Source organism: Phoenix dactylifera, chromosome 4, assembly GCF_051530095.1.
Source record: "Phoenix dactylifera cultivar Ajwa chromosome 4, Ajwa_hap1_PhDact_Kaust_v1.1, whole genome shotgun sequence".
Lineage (NCBI taxonomy): Eukaryota > Viridiplantae > Streptophyta > Magnoliopsida > Arecales > Arecaceae > Phoenix > Phoenix dactylifera.
Window position 1 is genome coordinate 3,001,971 of NC_143193.1, and position 19,834 is coordinate 3,021,804.

The window sequence follows — 19,834 nt, forward strand, 5'->3', positions numbered from 1 at the left end:
ACTGAACAAGACAAAACTACCAATCAAAATATTACAGAACATTCACTACAGAAAAATTCGTGAGAAGCGGTGATCAGATTAAAAGCTGATAAAATTATCTCGAAGCATAATAAATTTTTAAAAAAATTAAGTCCTAAACAAAGTATGCTGGGCAACCCCAAAAACAAAATAGACAATCAACTTTTAAACATTGTGATGTTTCTTGCAGAAAATAATGTATCTTACATTCTTTCAACAATATGCTAGAGCACAAGGAGCATATCAAATAAGCGACAAGCAGTGGTTAATTGCACGTACGATATCACACTCAGTTTGGTGTCTGTTGTACGATTAGCAGACAGATGGCATTTAAATCAGCATTTGAACCCAACAGAATGATCGGCAGGATGAAGTCCGTAGTTCTTCAAGATGCTGTGTACTGGAAAAACGAGGTGGAAAAAGTATATTGAAGCATCCATCTTCAGTTTAGTACATATACATGATAGATATGGAAGCAATTATACATGATGGGGGCACTGAGAACGGCTTTGTTTTCATTGACCGAGACGAGTGATAGAACTGGGACCAGTCTGAGCAGCCAAGACAGGTTGGTTTCCAAAGCATTTAAAGTAATTTATCAATGCAGCAGAAACTTAAGCAGACATATGCTACAGCCAACCAAGTCTGGTGGGGTAGTGAGAAAACGACAACATTTATTAGTACACAGAATCATGGGTCCCCTCAATGCACATTTATAAAGCTCAATATTATGGTGACCATCATTACACAGTGACCCAGTTCGAACAGAAGTCAGAGCCCACCACCCATGTGATGGAACAAACAGATGGCACCTCGCTGAGAGCAACTCATTAAAGCATTCATCAGCCTTTTGATGCATTTTATGAAGCCAGCTCTTGCAGCTAAGGATTTCACTCTGTTTCATCCACTTGCAGTAATTTTTAAAAATTACAAGGTCAACTGATTGGCCGTAAAATCCACTCAAGTGTCCACAGTTACTTGTGAAGATTTGAGTTCAAGAATGGATTGACTGATTTGGCAAATGGCCTTTGATGGAATGCGTGGCTTGCAAAACATGCGCTTGACATGTGCAGCAATAGGTTAACTAATTTGGCAAAACATTTACGAGGGAAAGCATGGATTGTACAACATGAGCCTGATATATGCATGCAGGAAGACTAGTAGCAAAAGGTTGAGGCCCAGAATTCGAACCTGGAATATTATGACATTTACTCTTCTTTTATACCTGCAAGAGATAAACTAGGTTGTGGGCTGGAACTGCAAAGCAAGGATTCAGAAACAAGAGGGAATAAGTTCAGCAGTTGTCAGCTTGTATTAAATATTTAAACAAACAGTGCCAGTGTGATGGGATGCACCACTGACTGCCTTGTAAACGTAACCACTAGAAGGTCGAGAATGTAAAGTTGCTCAGCACTTACCCTGGATTTCAGAATTTTTTGACTTTGGCTGAAGTACTGGTTTGGATGGTTAATCCCAGTATCACATGAGGCCGCATGAATAGCTTCAAAGGTCAATGTGCAAGCTAGCTGGCAATTTTCCCATTATAATTTGATGTGAGAGAATGGGAATAAAATGAAAACAAATAAAGCAACTTATAAAAAGAACATTACAAACATATGAACATTTCTACCTGGTAATGCCGATTCCTAACTTTATCCATTACATCATCCAATGCATGCCCGCCAACCCCCATTTTACCCAGAGCAGCTCTCAAATTTTCCTCGCTAACAAAAAATAGAACATAATAAGAGACACCAAATAGAAGAAAAAGGAAAGAGAAGCATCTTCAGTCTCTGCCAATTACTATTTTTGCGAAGGCTCGTATCCTGACACTCGTCAGGCATCCATAAATCCATGGACATCAATGAAGTTGGGTGGAGAACTCCAAGAACTCAAACAAGTGAGTTTTGAATAGGACATTTTAGCTTTTTCAGACTATTCACATTTTCACACTCCAACCATACCATTCTCTCATACATGCAGAATACGTCTATATGCATGCAATCTACTCATTTCTACTCTCCATTTTCTTCTTTTTCTTCTCATTATTATTTCTTTTTAATTGTGATAGCTTTCCTCATTTCTGCCTATCAAGAAGATTTGATTGATAGTATATAACTGTTGTTTTCAGAAAACCAGTTATCCCTTCCATCTATATTCCATTGTAGTTATCCACTCGCCACTATGAAAAGAATAAGATATGCATTTAATTTTTCATTCTAGATCAGGTCTGCTGTAAAAAGCATTAATATGATGAAAAATTATATCAAGGACTTAGTGTGCCTTGAAATTCATTAATCTATCTTTCCAGCAGATTGTGAACTGTGCCATTGGCTGATGTTGAGTCCTTCACAATATATACCCACTTAATTAACCAAATGTCCTGCATTAAATAGTGAACTCTGCAAAGAAAATGGATAGGATGTAGTGACAAACTGTTGTTCAACTAACACTTGAAGCATAGCATATGAAGGATCAACAATATCATGCACAATGTCTATCAAGATTTTGTTGCTCAGAAACATATAGCACCAGAAATGATTTTCCACTAATGGAAAGCATTACATTTGACAACACAGACAGCAAATTCTCTAAACTATCTATTATAACATCCATCAACTTTAACTGTAATTGAATTTCAACTTAATCAATTTTCTGAAACAAATGGAACAATATCAGTCTAGAAAGTTAGAAAATTGAACACCTAAAAACTAGATTTTCACAACATGTATTGAGTATTCTTACTACCAAAATTCAACATATTAAAAACATGTAGTCAAGTTCCATAAAAGAAAAAGTAGTAAAGAAGATCGACAGTCCATTGTTACGGCTTATAAACTGTTTGTCTGACAAAGCATGTCATCCTTGATTGCCGATGAAAAAAAGAATGACTAAGCATCATCATTATCCAAACCAACAATATTTGAGGAGATACAGAAGTATTAACTCAAATGCCCCCCAGTGCACAAAGAAAATATAATGGTGCCATTAACACGGACATTGGGAATATAGATGATACAAGAAAAGACAAATAATTGATAACAGCAACCTTTTAAAGGAATTAAAGAGACAACAAAACCTACTTCACAAAATCAGAGATCATACTTTTCATAGTACTACTGATCATTATATTGTTCTCATATCCAATGATCAAAATTTCCATTACAAAACATATTTACGATGATGACATGAAGATATGTCAGCATGTTCTGTTAACAGATTAAACAAACTGAGCTTGAAATGAACCTGAAATGTCGATAAGGGCAGCCATGGTGATCACCAACACCAGGAGTTGAAGAAATAATCTTTTGACAGGAGTAGGGTATATAATCCTAGAAAGGCCAGGTTAAATGGCAGACAGATATTGCATTTAAACCACATATAGTAATACTTATTGAGCAAGGTGGCTTACAGTTCTCTTTCCTTCTTTTCCATAGTTATGGCGTATGTTATATGCATATTCTTTGTCGAAGCGCTCAGTGCCAATCTAAGCCACATTTTATCCAGTCATGATGAATGAATGGGAACAGAAGATGAACAAATATACAATCTGCTGAGCCTAACATCTACAAGTGCATAACTTGGCATAATTTAAAAACCATGTTGCAAATATATTCATGAGCAGATGGCTCCTCCATTATCCTTGCATGTTTGATCAGATAACAATGACTAAACAAAATGAAAGTTCACTTCCACACCATGCTTTTTCTAGTGTTTGTTAAGGCCTGACATGACCTCTTCCAAGTAGCTTAAGCTTTTGCATCTAGTAGTAAGTTAAGATGGTACTGGAGATCATGGGTTCAAATCCCCATTCAGATCAATTTTAATCTACTTCACCCATTTGATATCTTGAGCCTTTCTTGACTCATTCCTGGTTATTTTTTCGAGTAATTCTTGACTTGTTTATGCCTTCACATGCATGGTCTCACATCTTGGTTGGTGGTGGGGGGGGGGGGGGGGGGGGGCGGGCGCTAATATCCATCGTTGACCCCTACCCTGACAGCATACGGTTTTTGGGTCTAGTTAACAGTTCTCATAGACAACAATCATGAGAAGGATTCATAATCCCAGTACTTGCAAGAGGTAATACTGTTTGTTTGATTTGCTAAACCCAGGGATTTGCCAACCCTGAGTAGCCAATTCTATACACTCTACAGTTATTTTTTTTTGTAGTCAGGAAGGACATGATAATAAGAGCATGCTGCCCTAATAACACCAGTCCAATTTATGGTTAATTTTTGAAAACAATCATTGCTAGAAATCTCATCTATCTAACTGAGTTTACATCCTTGTAAGTCTCATATCGCTATTCATATATAAACCCTTCTTTTTATCTCAAGGAGTCCACAAATTTTCGATGCATGTTGTTAAAAATGTGATAACCAGAGTTTCTGTACTTTAGGATTTTCATCATCATAAACAGAACAAATTGCATATTTCTAAGACAGTTAAATGCAACAAACCTTCTGAGAGAACTCCATTTTCCAGAGTGCAAGAGCATCATCTAATTTTAGTCCCACACCCTGCAAAGAATAACTGTTTTGTAAGAGAACAATTGAGATTAGAACAATAGACTTCCTGAAATCACATACTTCTTTTCAATGGATAAATAACAAATTGCAATGCCAAATATAGTTCCTACAATATGCAATACAATATCAAGGAAATAGTTAGCAAAATTCAGGGAAAAAAACTATAGCATCTCCTCTCCATTAACGAAACAGACCCTAATATACATGACTTGGGAAGAGTTCAGAAAGTGCTTATAGCTTAGCGTATTTTTTATAATCAACCAATAAAATGTAAAAATACTAGGGAATAAAACACATGAATTTCATAAAAATATAAAAGCAAGCATAAATCAGGGGCCATAAGTTACTCTTGAATTTTAATCTAAAGGATTGCAAAGTTTTGTGGATATCCATCCAAAAGTAAGGCGTCGGTCAAATTTGATAGCAAGAGAAGTTAGGATGATTATATTCTTTATGTCCAGTGAGTTATGCAGAAACACTAAGATATTTATAAGCAGATTTCCCTTGGAATTAACATGGCATAATTCAAGTGAAAACATGGCATAGGAGTTAACATGTGAGTTGACATGGCATAATTCAAGTGAAAACTGGCATAGGAAGATTTGACATTTGATTAACCATGACTCTTTTTAATCGTGTGCTATTGGCATAGGAAGATTTGATACTGGCTAAAACCTCATAACATGTGATTAACCAATGGCTATCAGATTATTCTAGGATGTATTGACATTTGTTATACTTAGAAGTAGCCTAAAAAAATGTGGACAAAGGCAATATTAGTATATTATCTTAGATAATCTCCTGTGATTTAAATTTTGATGGCTTTCAATAATTCGACATATTCTCATTTTCCTTTTACATTCATTAATGGTAAGCCTAAGACTAATGTTTTAAATCACAGTACTAGAGGCAGTACAAGTACTTTGACAGTATGGGTTGGTATGGAAGGGTAGGTCCCTGTACTGATGAATGGCATGTTCTTGGAGTCAGCAACACCCATAACTTACATTGGTACAGGGGTGTACTGAACTCCCACACTGTACCGGCATCAAACCAGATTGGTATGGCATACTCCTTACTGGCTAATACGGGTTGGTACTCAGTTTATCTTTCCTTATATGAATATTAACTTACATACAACCAGTTCTATTCATTTTGAATAACTAAACTATCAAAAAAGATTTGCGTTATGGAGGCCGCTATCATAAATTGGAGCCAAAAATAATTATTTATCCAAGTCAAAAGCAATAAAAGATTTTAGCCACTAAGAGTTTCTCTGCAGAAGATTTGCAATTTCAAAATGAGCACAAATGTGTTTAATGATGACCCTTTTTAATATAAACTTTGAATGTCACCTCATATCCACATGGGTGGCACATGGAAGTGCAATAAACAAAATGAACCGAGCCAAGTGAAGAAAAATAGAAAAAAAATCCAGCAATAAATACAACAGACTAAAGATTGTCAGTTTAGCCTTTAATTTCTTTGTAAATTTATGGCCGTAGTTTATTTCTTTTACCCACCTGTTACCAACTAAGACAGCAATTAAATTCAACTTGCCTAAGGCATCCAAACGGTTGAGTACAAGTCCATATGACAATATTCAACTGCAAATTGCTCTTGGACCCAGGATTTGGACCAGGTCTCAACCCATTTACCTATTAGTTCTTGCAAGTTGAAATTAAGTCTAAATTACAAGTATCAAACTTGACTAGCTGAAGTATCTAGCATTGACTTCAGTAGGTTTGGGCTTTTTCAATCAACTTTGTTTTCGCATTGGCTAGGCCAAACCGACCATGTTGGATGAATGAAGCTAGTATTAAGAACCATGTCCAACTAGCTGGTCCAGATTCCATGATCCAAGTCTTTAGATTCCATGATCCAAGTCTTTACCAACCTAATTACATGGTAAACTAAATTATTTGATCAAATTGCAAATTTTAATGATTTTGTTCAACAAGAGACCAAACATTAGAAAGTAGGTTTGCCGTACCAGAACATACTGCCCCTTACCAAAAGTACCAACCATACTAGTAACGAATAGACACTCAATACGGGAGTGTATCGAGTGTCGATGCTATGAACTGTGTTAGAAACACAATATCTCTAAAGTATCATGTTAGCAACTAGCATAGAAAAAACAAAAACAAAAACAAAACAAAACAAAACACCCACAGTTACCATTTACATGCTATGAACGCAAACCTCCCTGAAAGCATTTTCTAATAACAAAGATAACAACCATGCAGAAAAAGAATTCAAGAAAAATTGCAGATTTCCAATGGCATTCCAAGATAAACGTCAAGGTATGAATTGGTCATAACCCCATGTAATATGTTCCTCACTCAATCATTGCAACATCATAAAAGTTTGACTGGGATGAAAGATCAAGAATATAAGCATCCAGCACAGGGTAGATTATGGAGGGAGAGGGAGAGGGAGAGGGAGAGGGGGAGGGGTTGGAAGAGAGAAAGAGAGAGAGAGAGAGAGAGAGAGAGAGAGAGAGAGAGAGAGGAACAAAAAAGAAAGTAACTTTGTGAGGGTATAACGGGCCATGACATCCAAAACCCTAATAAACTTGTGCAGTTGTGCAACAAGCTAAGAGGTCACATTATGTTAAGGCCTGATATACATTGTTGGCCCTTTTCTAACAGCTTAAGCTCTTAAGTCTAGTGGCTAATTAACATATTCTATAATTTAAGACATGGAACTCAAGAGAATAACCATGGAGTGGTTCAAACAGTGATAAATAAAGAATAAGTTTTCTTAACGAGAAAAGTAAGAAGTCCTTAAATGTAGGATTTAGCAACTTGGAATCCAACACCCTAAGAAATTAGATCACCTTCAGTTGCATATCTATTCCCTATATTTTTTAAAGAATAACTGATACCAAAAGTTTTTGCTACCACGTCATTCTTCTCACACTCCTAATTCTTATTAGGAAATTGCCCAAATGAATTGCATAGATGGTGAAATAACAACCACTCAACAATAATGTTGGGCCCATACAATCTTAAGTTTAGGATAACTCAAAGTTAAAAATCAAGTGTTCAAATCTCAATGCTAGGTCCATTCATGATTTGCTCTTTGGGATAATAATATACCGACACAGGACTGCAAAGTCAGACAGGCTGAAACAATCAATCACAAAAAAAGGGGGAAAATAGAAAAAGAATTACATCCTAGTCCATCTGGACCATTCCAATGCATCCCAAATGTCATGATGCAATCAGGACAGTGAGAACAAACAGAGACAATCGAGAAATCCTAGTTCAAAAGAAAATCGATGTCTTGCAACTCAGTCCCCTCTTCCTGTTGGAAGTGGTATAGTACCAAGGATATCATCCTGCTCCGGCAAGGCCTAAATCTTTGATTAAAATAAACTTCCAAGTTTGTGAATTTCATTCTTCTATGATGTATATTGACATGAAATTATAAGCAGGGCTCAAGAAATAGCAAAACTGAATGCCACAGCAGGCTTGAGAACACCTGCTTGGGTGAATTATGGAGATGCTTCATCACAATGCAAAACTACATTCAAACTGTTCAAATCTAGAAAAGCACTTGATATATTTTGTCCTGAAAGCAAAATGAGGAATTAATGCATGTCTTTGATATTTGTTTATCTAGATTAATTGTTTAATTACAATCCCTTTCTTGTACCCACAAACTTCCCATGTTAGTGCTTATAAGGCAAAATTATTATTTATGTTAATGGCCTGATTTGATGTCGATTTCTATTTTTGAAAAAAAACAAGTGATTAACCAGGGAACATCAGGTTGGTCAAATTTTCAGCTAGATTAACATAGTATCAAATGCGAGCTTTAAATTTCTGATAGTTAGCATTGCCTGTAGGTCACTTATTCAAAATATGTGTTTTGTCTTTTACAAATAGCACTTACAGAAGATCTAGTAACAAATCAAAAATGTGAGCTGCCTTTTCAAAGGCACGCCCAAGATAAATAGGCAAATGCCCCTTCAAAGCCAACTTTGATACCCCAAGCTTCTATCTAATTGGTTATATTTGATGTAGTTATTATAAATTCCGAAACTTAGATGATGGTTGAGCTCTACTACTGTCTAGGTTCATATAGTAGCAGTTTCCTTGGGGTTGCTTTCTACGTAGCTTGTTGGACAAGTAAAGCAATGATTCTAGAATTTATACAAGTGGCATAATTAGTTGGAAGAATGTCTTTTACATGAGCATGGCCTTCTAGAGTTCAATATAGACCCATCTCTTGGCCAAAGTTGCCTTGCCAAGAACTAAAGACTAGTTCAAATGATTAATATCAAATTGACAATTGGTTAAGAAAAAAATTCTCTAATCTTGATGGTTGTCACCTTGGCCAATCAGACCAACCCCAAGCCAATGGCAAAAGATTGCTATAAAGGCTGAGTATGATAGTATAGGTCAAGGTTTGCTATACTAGTTGGTACTGGGACGTACCGACCATACCATATTAGTACTGAACTGGCGCACAATATAGGCAGCATATCGGCAGTCGATACGCCTTTCCAGCCCTCCTATCAGGCATACCGATATTGTACTAGGATGGTACATGTACGGGGTTGGACTTCAAGTGCATGATATGAGGGTATTTGGCATAGGATCTAGAGTCTAAACCATGTCAAATCAATTTAGCACTGAGAATAAGGCATCATACATCAGGCACCCAATCCATAGGTGTCCACGACCTCAAATTTTATACTATTAGCAGGGGAGCACTCATCAAAGGTCAATTTTCCTTCATATAGCCTGCCTTCATGGATGTTAGCCCTAAAGATGGATTCACCAGGATCAGCATAGTTAGGAATTTGTGACCAGACCATGCCTATTGCATCCGGCATCAAGTTAAATTTCCAATAAATCTTAAATCACCTCCATCATAGGTCAAATGAGGATGTTATGGCCCCAGTGTCAAAGTTATACCAGCGCTGTTGAAGCTACAAAATCTGATGACTGGAACCTAGCTATCTGATTCAAATTGATGGCAGAAAACTTGCTGTCAATTTTCCAGGATCTACATTCTAAATCAATTTAAGTATTGGAGTAGATTGAAGATATATATATTGCCACTAAAAACATTGGACAGTGGTTTAGGTGTTATCAGCTTCAGATTATAGCTAGGAAACTCATTGTTTTTTTAGTTCTATTAACTGAGTCAAACTCTATAGGCATCTACTAGTCCAATGCAAGGAACCTCACAACACTACAAATAGCCCCGGTACTTCATTTTTAATTCAGCATACGAAATGTTGAATATAATATTACTGAGGTTATCTTCATCAATTCATCTATATTATTTGTGGTGCTGACCTACTATAACAACCCAGGACCTCACCTACAAAGGCTAGCCAAAAGATATTATTTAAGTTCCTTAGCTCTAAGTACCCAAGATCTACCTAGTGCGTAGCTATTATGGGACTAAACACATTCATACATGTCCTTACATACTCCTCCCATTTAAGCTCGAACGTTTTCGCTAGGCTAAGGGTCCAAATCCATTTAAATCTAATCACAAACACCACGATCGGCCGGTGGTCAGCTCTAATGGACCCGTGCTACAGTATCCCCTAGTCTACATAGGCCATGAGCTGAGTCCGCTATGATACCATTAGTAACAAACCCAATACCTCACCCAAAAAAATAGTAGGAAGGTATTATTTGGGTTCCTTGGCCCTATCCATACCCAAGATTTACCTAGTGCATAGCCAATGTAGGACTAAACACACATTTGCACAGCTCCTCACACCTACAATGCTAAATCACAACCTGTGAAAAAAGAACCTATTGTTGATTTAAAGCAAGGATTGAGCTATGGAGACAATGTTGGGAATTGTGTCCCAAAGCTAATTTTTTAATTGTAAGAAAATGGATGTGTATGTTTTATTAAAATAAATAAAAATTTATTCCGCCATTTTTCTATTCATCACAAGTGTTACATCTTCAAATTAAACTTCTGTGTATTGTGATGAAGTCCTTAGGACTAATTTAGTAGATAAAGGAGGTTTTATCATTTAGTCCTTAAACCAGTTCGCGACCAAATGATGAGCTGTCAATTGGACGATAGCTATATCAGGTATAGGTCGTTGTGTGCCATTTAGTTGGTTGTCCTCTTAAATCAAAGAGTGTGGAGACACTGTATGCCATACAGGTGAGATGTAGGAGTACATTGTCACTGAACAGTGACTCACCTGCGTAGTACTCTACTGTCGGAAGTTAGCTCATAAAGCGTATGGGCATAAGTACCCCTTAGACCTGAGACTGTCACGGTGACTTGCAAGCAACTCACTGTACTTAGGCACTGGACGACCTGAATTTCTAATTCAGGGATCGGAAGGATGCTGGGTGCAGTCAAGTACTCGCGAAGTCTGTGTATGAGTCAAGATGGGATTGACCACTCTAGATTTTAGGAGTTGATGTCTCGCTGTATTTCAATTCAGTAAAACTTTGGACAAGGTAAACCAAGTGATAGGTCACTTGATTTGATTGATTGAAATACACTATGGATGACCGAACCTAGAGTTCGACAGTCCACTCTGAGGTCATCCTGAGCATCGATGGTCATAGGGATGAATTATGCAATAACCATATGTCTAGGTTCTTGAATGTTGCTTTGCATATTCGACCTATTCGGACGTCGGATATCATTGCTAGATGGTCACCTCGATTAGTACAAGAAGTAGTCCATGTTCTACCGGCTTAGTTTTCGAACCTATCAGAGTCACGTACATTAGTCAAGCTAAGTAGGAAGGTCTTGACCCAATTTGATTAAGAATTAAATTATGAGTCATTTGGAATTTGGTTCTGTCTATGTTTAGCTAGCACTGAGCATGAGATATATGCTAAATTTCATGGATGAACAACTAATTAAGTCTGTATTCCGGGTCGATCAAGTTTCAATTAATGTAATTGAACTTGATCAGGACTCAATTATTGAGATTGGGTTTGATTGAGTCTCAATTAGTGTAATTGGGCTCGATCACGATTTAATTGGGATTTAATTTCGTATTTGTTCTGATCTAAGTCGGACTTGGATCGAGCCGAAACTAGACCCAATTGAATCTCCCATGAGTCGGACTCGTGTGGAATTTTTCGGGTCAAAAAATTCATTCAAATGGGCTGTCAATTTGGTGTAGAACCAAATAGGCTAGCTTATGATCAAATGGGCTGACCCATTTGAATCAGAAGCTGACTTTTCCCATTTAAATTGGCTACTGACCGTTGTTATTACCCATGGACCCGTGGACCCGTGGACCATCCCCCCTATGGACTATTAATGATTTTCCTGTGAGCCACGACTCTCACCTGGGACGCATGAAACAGAGAAGCTCTGTTTCACGCGTCCGCGGCCCTTTGGACCGGCGATTGCGCGGCCGACCGGCCTCCGGCCAGACGGCCGACTGGACTGGAATGTGTGGTTTTGAACCGCCAACATTCCGATTCAGTTTGATTTTTGAAATCCGACAGTAATTAGCATTAATCGCTATTTTTTTTCCACGATTGTTTTTGAAACAATCGTTATCAAATTCATTCATATTAGATAATGAATGAATTCAATAACGCTCGGTCATTTACGCCTTTAAACTCCTCTCACCGTTGGCCTATTTGTAGGCCACCGTTTCCTCTCGAAAAAAAGAAGAAGAGAGAGAATTTTTCTTGGGAAGAAAACGTCAGACAAAGAGAGGTAGATTCAGTGAAGAAGAGAGAGGAAGAAGTTCTCTTTCTCTAGTGGTACGGAGTCAGGCCCAGATCTGACGCTCTCTCCTGCCTTCCCTCTTCCTCTGTGATCGGGATCAAACTCAGGCGTCACTACTCTCGGGCGTGCCGTGAAGAAACGGGAGAGAAATGAAAAGAAACAGTGATTTGCTGTTAAAGGAAAAGGAAAAAGAAAGAGAAGAAAAGAAAAGAGAATTTCTTATCTTCTAGGGTCCCTTTTGCAAAAGGTATTTTGCACGAATATCAAAGTCATCCTACCTCCCTACGAAGCTCGACGTGCGCGCGAAGTAAAGGGCCTGCAAATCCAGGCCTCGCGGAGCAACTTTCAAAGATCCAGATCCAGATCCCTTTCGCTGCGGGATCGAGGTATACTTTATATAATTGTTATGTTTAAAATATTTATAATTGTTATAAATAAAAATTTTTAAAACTGATTTTCATGCCTGGCGTCCGATTTATCGGACAACTCAGAAAATTTTTCCTTCAGACACAGCTACAAGGTTCTGATTCTCCTAAGTGATTCTCTAGTATCCTTTTTTTCGTTTTATTGTTTAGGCTTCTGCAAATCCATTTCTTTGACATCACCTCCATCTATTTTATCTCCTGCACCTATTGCCTACATTAATAGGGTTGACAACTTGAGACACCCTAGAAATTCATTTCCTATTTTAGTAAGTAACATTTTTTATGGTGTTTTTAAAATAATAGTGTAGAATACTTAATTATCAAGTTCTCTCTTTATGCTAATTTGATAAATGATCCACTAGTCTTGAAGGTCCTACTACCCTTTTTGAACTCCAAAAGTGCGGTGGCAACAAAAGAAAAAAAAATAATTAAATTAGGCAGATCATCACTAGATAGCAACTGCAGAAATTTCAGATGATATATGCAACAGACTGTTTTTCATCAATGTGCAGATGGAAGTACTAATAAACAAAAATTCACACTAGCATATTTAGAAAAAGTACCTTAAGGAAGAGACCAAGTTGCATCCTTCCTCCATGCTTCAAATGGTGGTCTTCTCTTAACTACATACTCAGATGACAACAAAAGCCCATGTGATTGTAAATATTTATGTAAAATTAAGATAAAAGGAAACATAAACAAATTTGTGGAATGCTTTTACCTTCCCAAATAAATGGCGCATGCAAAGAGGAAAAGAATTACTAGCCAGTTGATCAATGTCCTTCAAACATATCTCAGCAAATTCCTTTGGCTGCAAGAAGTAGTCCAGCGATCAGAAAAAAGAAAGACAATAAATTTATGGAAGTTGAACTAGAGGAATCAGAGAAAAAGTAAATCAAATTGATACCTGAGAGTAATCAGGCCCCAAATAACTGTTGCTTAGTGCTTCGACAATCTGAAATAAAAAAAAAGAGATTAAGAAGCATGAAACAAGCTTTTGCTTTTCCTCACAAACTTACAGCTAAACGTACAAAATAAAAATAAATAAATAAAGAAATTTTAAAAAAGAAAGAACTAGTAGACTCACAGGAGTCAACCTCTCCTTCTCTTGCTCCCTAATGGTAGATGTCCATTTTCTGCTTAGAGAGGTCATATCATGATTAAACTAAAAATCAGAACATTTTCTCTATGGTCAAACTGGAAACAATAAGATCTAACTGTTGGTACAGAATATAGACTTAAAGTCGTCAATGATAACAGAACTCTCACTGTAGTAATTAGAATTAGAGTGGTATACCATGACTATTGAAAAAACATTTTTCTATGTACCCTAATTGGAAACAATTAAACCTAATTGCCATTCACTGTATCTAGACTTTAGACTATCACTGAAACATTGAACCACATTTGCAGAAACAAATGAATAGATTGTATTTGGCATGACTGCAAATACCGGAAACTGGAAAGTGATATATAATAAATCTTTCAAAATGTCGCTATTTGCAGCATTGAAATCATATATATTTATAACATTAACAGCCTTTGATAGATTGATTGTTAGACCATGAAACCACAAAGGCCTTATGGCATCCTATGGAAATGATCCTGATGGTTGTCAAAACCTTTTTTGAACTTTTGCTTGCCCCCATAGTGGGCAATAGAATACAGCTCAGATAGCAGCAGACACCCTAAAACAGTGACAAATTCAAGACTGGGAAAAGAGCTAAAACCGAAGAGCTGGACATCACTGGATGCACATAAAAGAGTTTACACCCAAAGAGAAAAAAAAAAGAAAATCCTAGAACCAAAGGGAAAATGTCTACAGGTAAGGTATCACTTCAGGTACATGAGCAAATAAGAAGTACCAAAGACCAGAAGGTGGACTGATTTAACTTGAACGATCAATGTTGCAGCACGGTTATACTGATGTTGAGCAGGATAGGTCCCATGAAGCAACAGTTGGATGCACAGGAACCTGTGAACCTACTTAAAAAACTGGCCATTCATCTATATATGGTGAACTAGATTATGTGGAAGGGCAATGGGCTTTGATTAATGCTCATAATGCAGCTAATGTGCATGACAAAAATGAGCAAGGTGATGGACCCCACAGGATGACCTTGTACATGCATAAAAACAAAAACCGACCTGTGTTTTACAGAAATCTAGGAAAACATTTAAAACACTGATACCGTAATACGCTGCACATGTTAACTAAGCCCCACATAAGATCATTGACACACACAGAGACAACAATTAAAACTAATACAAAAGGAGGCTTAAAAGTTATGAGAGTGAGACTGCATTTTAAAGTCTTGACTGCAGATAATCAGAGTTGAGAAGTGTCAGATTACAGTTAGTGAGGACCGAATTTTTTGTGTGCAATGCACTTCTTATAAACACTATGTTACACGTGCTAACAGCTGAGCAAGCCACACATAAGGTCATCCACACGCACGCACATACGCATGCGTACGCACATGCGGAAGCACTGAAAACTAATGCAAAAGGAGCCTTAAAAGTTATGACTGAACTACATTTTAAAGTCCTGACTGTAGGCCAATCGGAGTTTAGAAGTGTCATATTACAGTTAGTGGGGGGTTAAATTTTTCATGTGCAATACACTGCTTATGAACACTAAAACCGCCAAGCCAAACTTGGAGTCCAGACACCCATGATCCTTAAAAAAGTCGAAGTTATAGGATTCAAGAAGCCTCACTAAAGCAACAAAGAACACACAGAGCTATTTTCTAAATCTTCTAGGACCCATCAAGTTTGACCGAGTCTGGTTGCAATTTGAACAGGCCACAGAATTTGCAAGAGCAGGACATCGGAATACATAAAGAAGGTTTAGTGGTGCAGTTCAACCCACACAAAGTTTATCCACCCATAAAATATAGGGGCATACTAATGATTAGCATGAGAAAAAGTGTCGGTCAGTATACTCAGGATACATGTAACTTGCCAGTGACTTACCAGAATACAGCAGTAGCATGGTACTGGTCACAAATCAATGCTTGGCATCCTGCCATGCAAGTGCATGCCAAGAACTGGCATAGCAAAGTACATACCATGCCAATTGCCAGGTCAGCACAGCATAGCATTCACCATAGCAATACCATGCCAGCATGGCACCAGCACACTATATTTTAATTCTCGACATTTAGCATCTTTGAGAAGCATGCCAAGCCCTGGCATAGCAAAGTAATACCATGACAATGCCAGGTCAGAAAAGCATAGCATTCACTGTGGCAATACCAGTCCAGCATGGCACGAGCACACTATATTTCAATCCTCAACAATTAGTGTCTTTGAGCAGTTTCTATCAATAGAAAAATCTACTTGTTCTGATAGCAGTTTGTTGAACAAATTATTCTAATGGCTACCCGTATCAAGAGATAATAAAACCCAAAGGCTTTAGCTAATCAGACAAAATTGCCTTTGGCTAGCTCGCAATAGAATATCAGAATCCAGCAACAATCTGGTTGGCTTCTATCAACAAAGACGTGATGCTATTTGGATTGTCATCCTAATTCAGTCCATGCTAATGAAGATTGGATCTCTTATAGATCATATCTATAATCCCGAGATGATCCAGTCTGAGAAGTTAAGCGGTGCAAGCTTTGATACCATGGAACTTTAGAAGCAAGTATAGCTGTGTAAGAAGGAACATTTCTTCAGGGAATGAAACAAATATAATCATTTACATGACTTTGTAGCGATCAAAGCCAGACACCAGATAAGGGTAGCAAACTTGCAATGCACGTGTACCAACCATAGACAGACTCATGCAAAAATTTAAAGAATAGATGCAGTTGTAAGACACCAATCATTATGCACGGAAATGAATCAGTACAACAGTAGACATATATAGTAATCATCTGAAACAAATTCAGAACAGAAAATTCTCCAACTCAACCTTGGTGTAGGATGATTTTGACACAATTAAAAGCAATAATAACAAAATAACTTGTACAACAGAGAAAAAACCACAAATCACAAAAAGATAAATCATCAATTTTGCAAATGTATATGTATACATGAATACATGAACACATGCCCAAGGTGCTATAATCACAAAAGCTATACCATGTATCAAAGAAACATTTATACAAGTATAGAAATTTATTTACAAAAGCACGAACAATGGCCAGTCAAAAAAAGACTTGACATAACAAAAGAATAGAAGGAAAGAAAACTAATGCTTTCCTACAAAAAAGCTAAGGTAGCATATTGTGAATTGTGAAACTAAAAGGATGCAATCTAGGGAGAGTTTACCAATATCATATAAATGCATTGCATGGAACCACCATAGCTGAATCATTAAATGAATAGTAATATTTGACAGAGCAGCAGTAGATGTCATTTAGCAGTGGCAGCCAGTAGAAAACAGATGGAACCCCATTAAAGCCATAAAAACACAACTAGCATATGATTCTTGTCTTTTTTTGAGAATAATACAATTCTTGAAATTTAAAATTATATCTTGTGCCACTTCTTAGGACAACAGCTGGACAGGAAACCCAAGATAATCAATGAGTACCTGTTTGTTAAAACAAGTGCCTTGGAAAGGTTGCTGCGGAATTGAGTGACAACAAGTGACACCACCTAACAAAAGAGTAAAAGAATTTTAGAATAGCACTGGCAGCCATTTCTAGCCTAGGTTAATGATGAGGTTTAGGATGCACCTGATTCATAGCAACATATGCATAACCTTTAAGCAGGAATACTCTACGGCTGGCAACAAGTTCTGGAACTTCTTCAAAAGGTACCTTCATACATAAGATTCAGATAAGGTACAATCAAAATACCTCATAGTGCAAGAAATTTTTGAAAACACAATGACAACAGAACATCTATGGGTTATATACCTTGAAGAAGATCGTTTCAGCTGCAAAATAACCAACCAACATGTCAATCATTTTGGAAAACAGATGAACCTTTAAAAATTAACATGGCTCAACCATTGAATGATGCAATTGGGCCACAGGAAAAGGATCAAGCTCAATTGACCTTTAGGATGTTCTCTAAGCTCCTACTCAAACTTTGGATCTGAAAGCTACTAGAAGGAATTTGGATAAGGACCATAATCTATCTCAGTTTCCCTTTAAAAAAAGAAACAGAAAGATCTGAATGTAGTCATGATAAGCCGAGACCGACCTTGACATAAACAAAAAGAAAAAAGAAAAAATAAGCAATCTAGGAAATATTTTCTAAATAAGTAAAGTTATGACTTTTAACTTAAGCAGTTAAACTAGGTGATATTGTTCCTGGGAAGCTCTGGGATGTTTTGTCTCATGATGTATCAGGTGCTTGTGATGTAAGGATGTAACTGTGGCCTCATGGCTGTTTTCTTTTTTTTTATAGTATATAAAAAAAACAAAAATTTAAGCAGTTAAACCTTGACAACCAACTGAACTCTCTAAGCCTTGATCAACATCAAAGGGGAGAGAGAGAAGAAGGGGGAGGGGCACTAGTCTTGATAAAAGATAGCCCTGATAATAGTTCCAGAAATGTGGCATACAGGATAACAGGCAAACAAAACAAGAAAAAATAACATTCCCATTACCATCTAATAACAGGCTATCAAGGACTGTAGGTAGATTCGACATTCATTACCACCACAGAATAAATCAATTATATATATATTTGAAAGAACATGCATAATGCAACATATGATTTCAGATAGCAATTATTAAATTTATCAATTATCAGACCTACTAGCCATAGAATACCACAGACTTAATGACTAATCCGGTCATACCATTTGAAGGCTGGCCGATGGAGCGTGCAACCTGGCCTAACTTATCTTTCACGCTCTATTCAAGAAAAAGTGATACAAAAAGAAATAGTCATTTGACAAAGAACAGAAAACATCACATACGCATGATTTACCTTTGAAAACACAAACGCTTATATTCTGTCAGCTACATGATATGAAAATATACCTCAAACTCTGCATTACTGAGTGCTTTGTATGGAAGCTGAAACTCAGCCATGAGCATCCTCTGCAAAGTAAGAACCAATCAGATCATAATTGAGTAAATGGGTCTTTAACTATGTACTACTTCTCACCGGACAGAATCACCCACCTGAGATTCCGGGCTTTCAAGGCGGAAACGGTAGCGGAAAAGTGTGGTCTCCATGGAAAGAAACCACTTCCTCAAATCCTCCCTGAATTTTTATCAAAAAAGAAAAAATCAGAACCATTTCAAAAAAATATTCCAAACCGCTGAAGCAAACAGGCAATGCCAGGAAACATACGTTCTACAGTAAACAAGACGAAGCACAAAGTGCGAGATTATATCCTTATTCATCACCTCTGACGCATCTTGATGCCTCATGTTTGCCCTCCACAGCTCACTGACCTGATCACTCACGAAGATAAATTTACAACCCTCAGATCCAACCAATAAACATAAATGGCATCAACAAATTGCCGAATTCAGCTCAGACAATATTGTAAATTACCATTTTTTCCATCTCCTCGGGTTTCTTCCCACGGGATAAACCATCTGAGATCCCTTTTAGAACTACAACAAAAGATTCAAGAAGTGATCAATTTCACGGCAGACCCTAGTGAAGATGGAAGCACAAACAGAGCTGGTGACCAAAACAAAAAGAACAAACGATTGGATCTCCACGCCAACAAAACCCTGGAAACCCTAATCGGAAACGAATTAGGGAGAGAAGGATGAGGTGACAGGGTACCACGGAGGCGATCGATGGCGTAGAGCTCGAAATCTTCGAGCCGGACCTCGAGAGGGGGGGCGGAGCGGTAGAGAGAGAGGTTCGGGGGGCCGTCGGCGACGGGCTTCCTCTGAGATCGAACGATCTCCATGGCCTTGGAACTTGGAGAGCACGGAAGCAAGAATAGGGCTCCGAAACTCGGGCAGCGCGGTTATAGCGCGCGGTTCGGAGACTTTACGGCTGAAGGGGAGGTTTGGCGGGAAACGCTTCGAAACGGGTCCACTCTGAACGATACGTAAAATGGTGTGGGCTGAGTCGGTTCGAAGTCCTGGTTAACCCAGTCCCGACAAAACTTGGCTTCGCTTGTGTGAGATTTCCGTGTGGGTTCCGTCGGTTTGGCCAAATTAGGTTTCCACCCAGGGAGCTTCTTCGAGAATTATATATATATATTCTCTCAAAATTAATATT

The 19,834-nt window shown here is 37.6% G+C and overlaps 1 protein-coding gene across 1 annotated transcript; it reads right to left on the bottom strand.

Annotated features, from left to right (window-relative positions):
- Window positions 1–282: 282 nt before the first annotated feature.
- EMB2813 (DNA primase, large subunit family) lies at window positions 283–19,573 on the bottom strand. Its single transcript, XM_039133374.2, has 20 exons — window positions 19,388–19,573; window positions 19,148–19,209; window positions 18,941–19,044; window positions 18,769–18,850; window positions 18,625–18,684; window positions 18,441–18,495; window positions 17,548–17,567; window positions 17,365–17,448; window positions 17,220–17,284; window positions 13,764–13,812; window positions 13,584–13,631; window positions 13,398–13,487; window positions 13,240–13,299; window positions 4,482–4,541; window positions 3,431–3,505; window positions 3,265–3,350; window positions 1,649–1,742; window positions 1,437–1,544; window positions 1,210–1,275; window positions 283–418 (listed from the first exon to the last, which is right to left on the bottom strand). The coding sequence occupies exons 1-19, from the start codon at window positions 19,515–19,517 to the stop codon at window positions 1,258–1,260; spliced, it is 1,350 nt and encodes a 449-aa protein (XP_038989302.1). The 5' UTR covers window positions 19,518–19,573; the 3' UTR covers window positions 283–418; window positions 1,210–1,257.
- Between the last annotated feature and the right edge of the window lie 261 nt (window positions 19,574–19,834).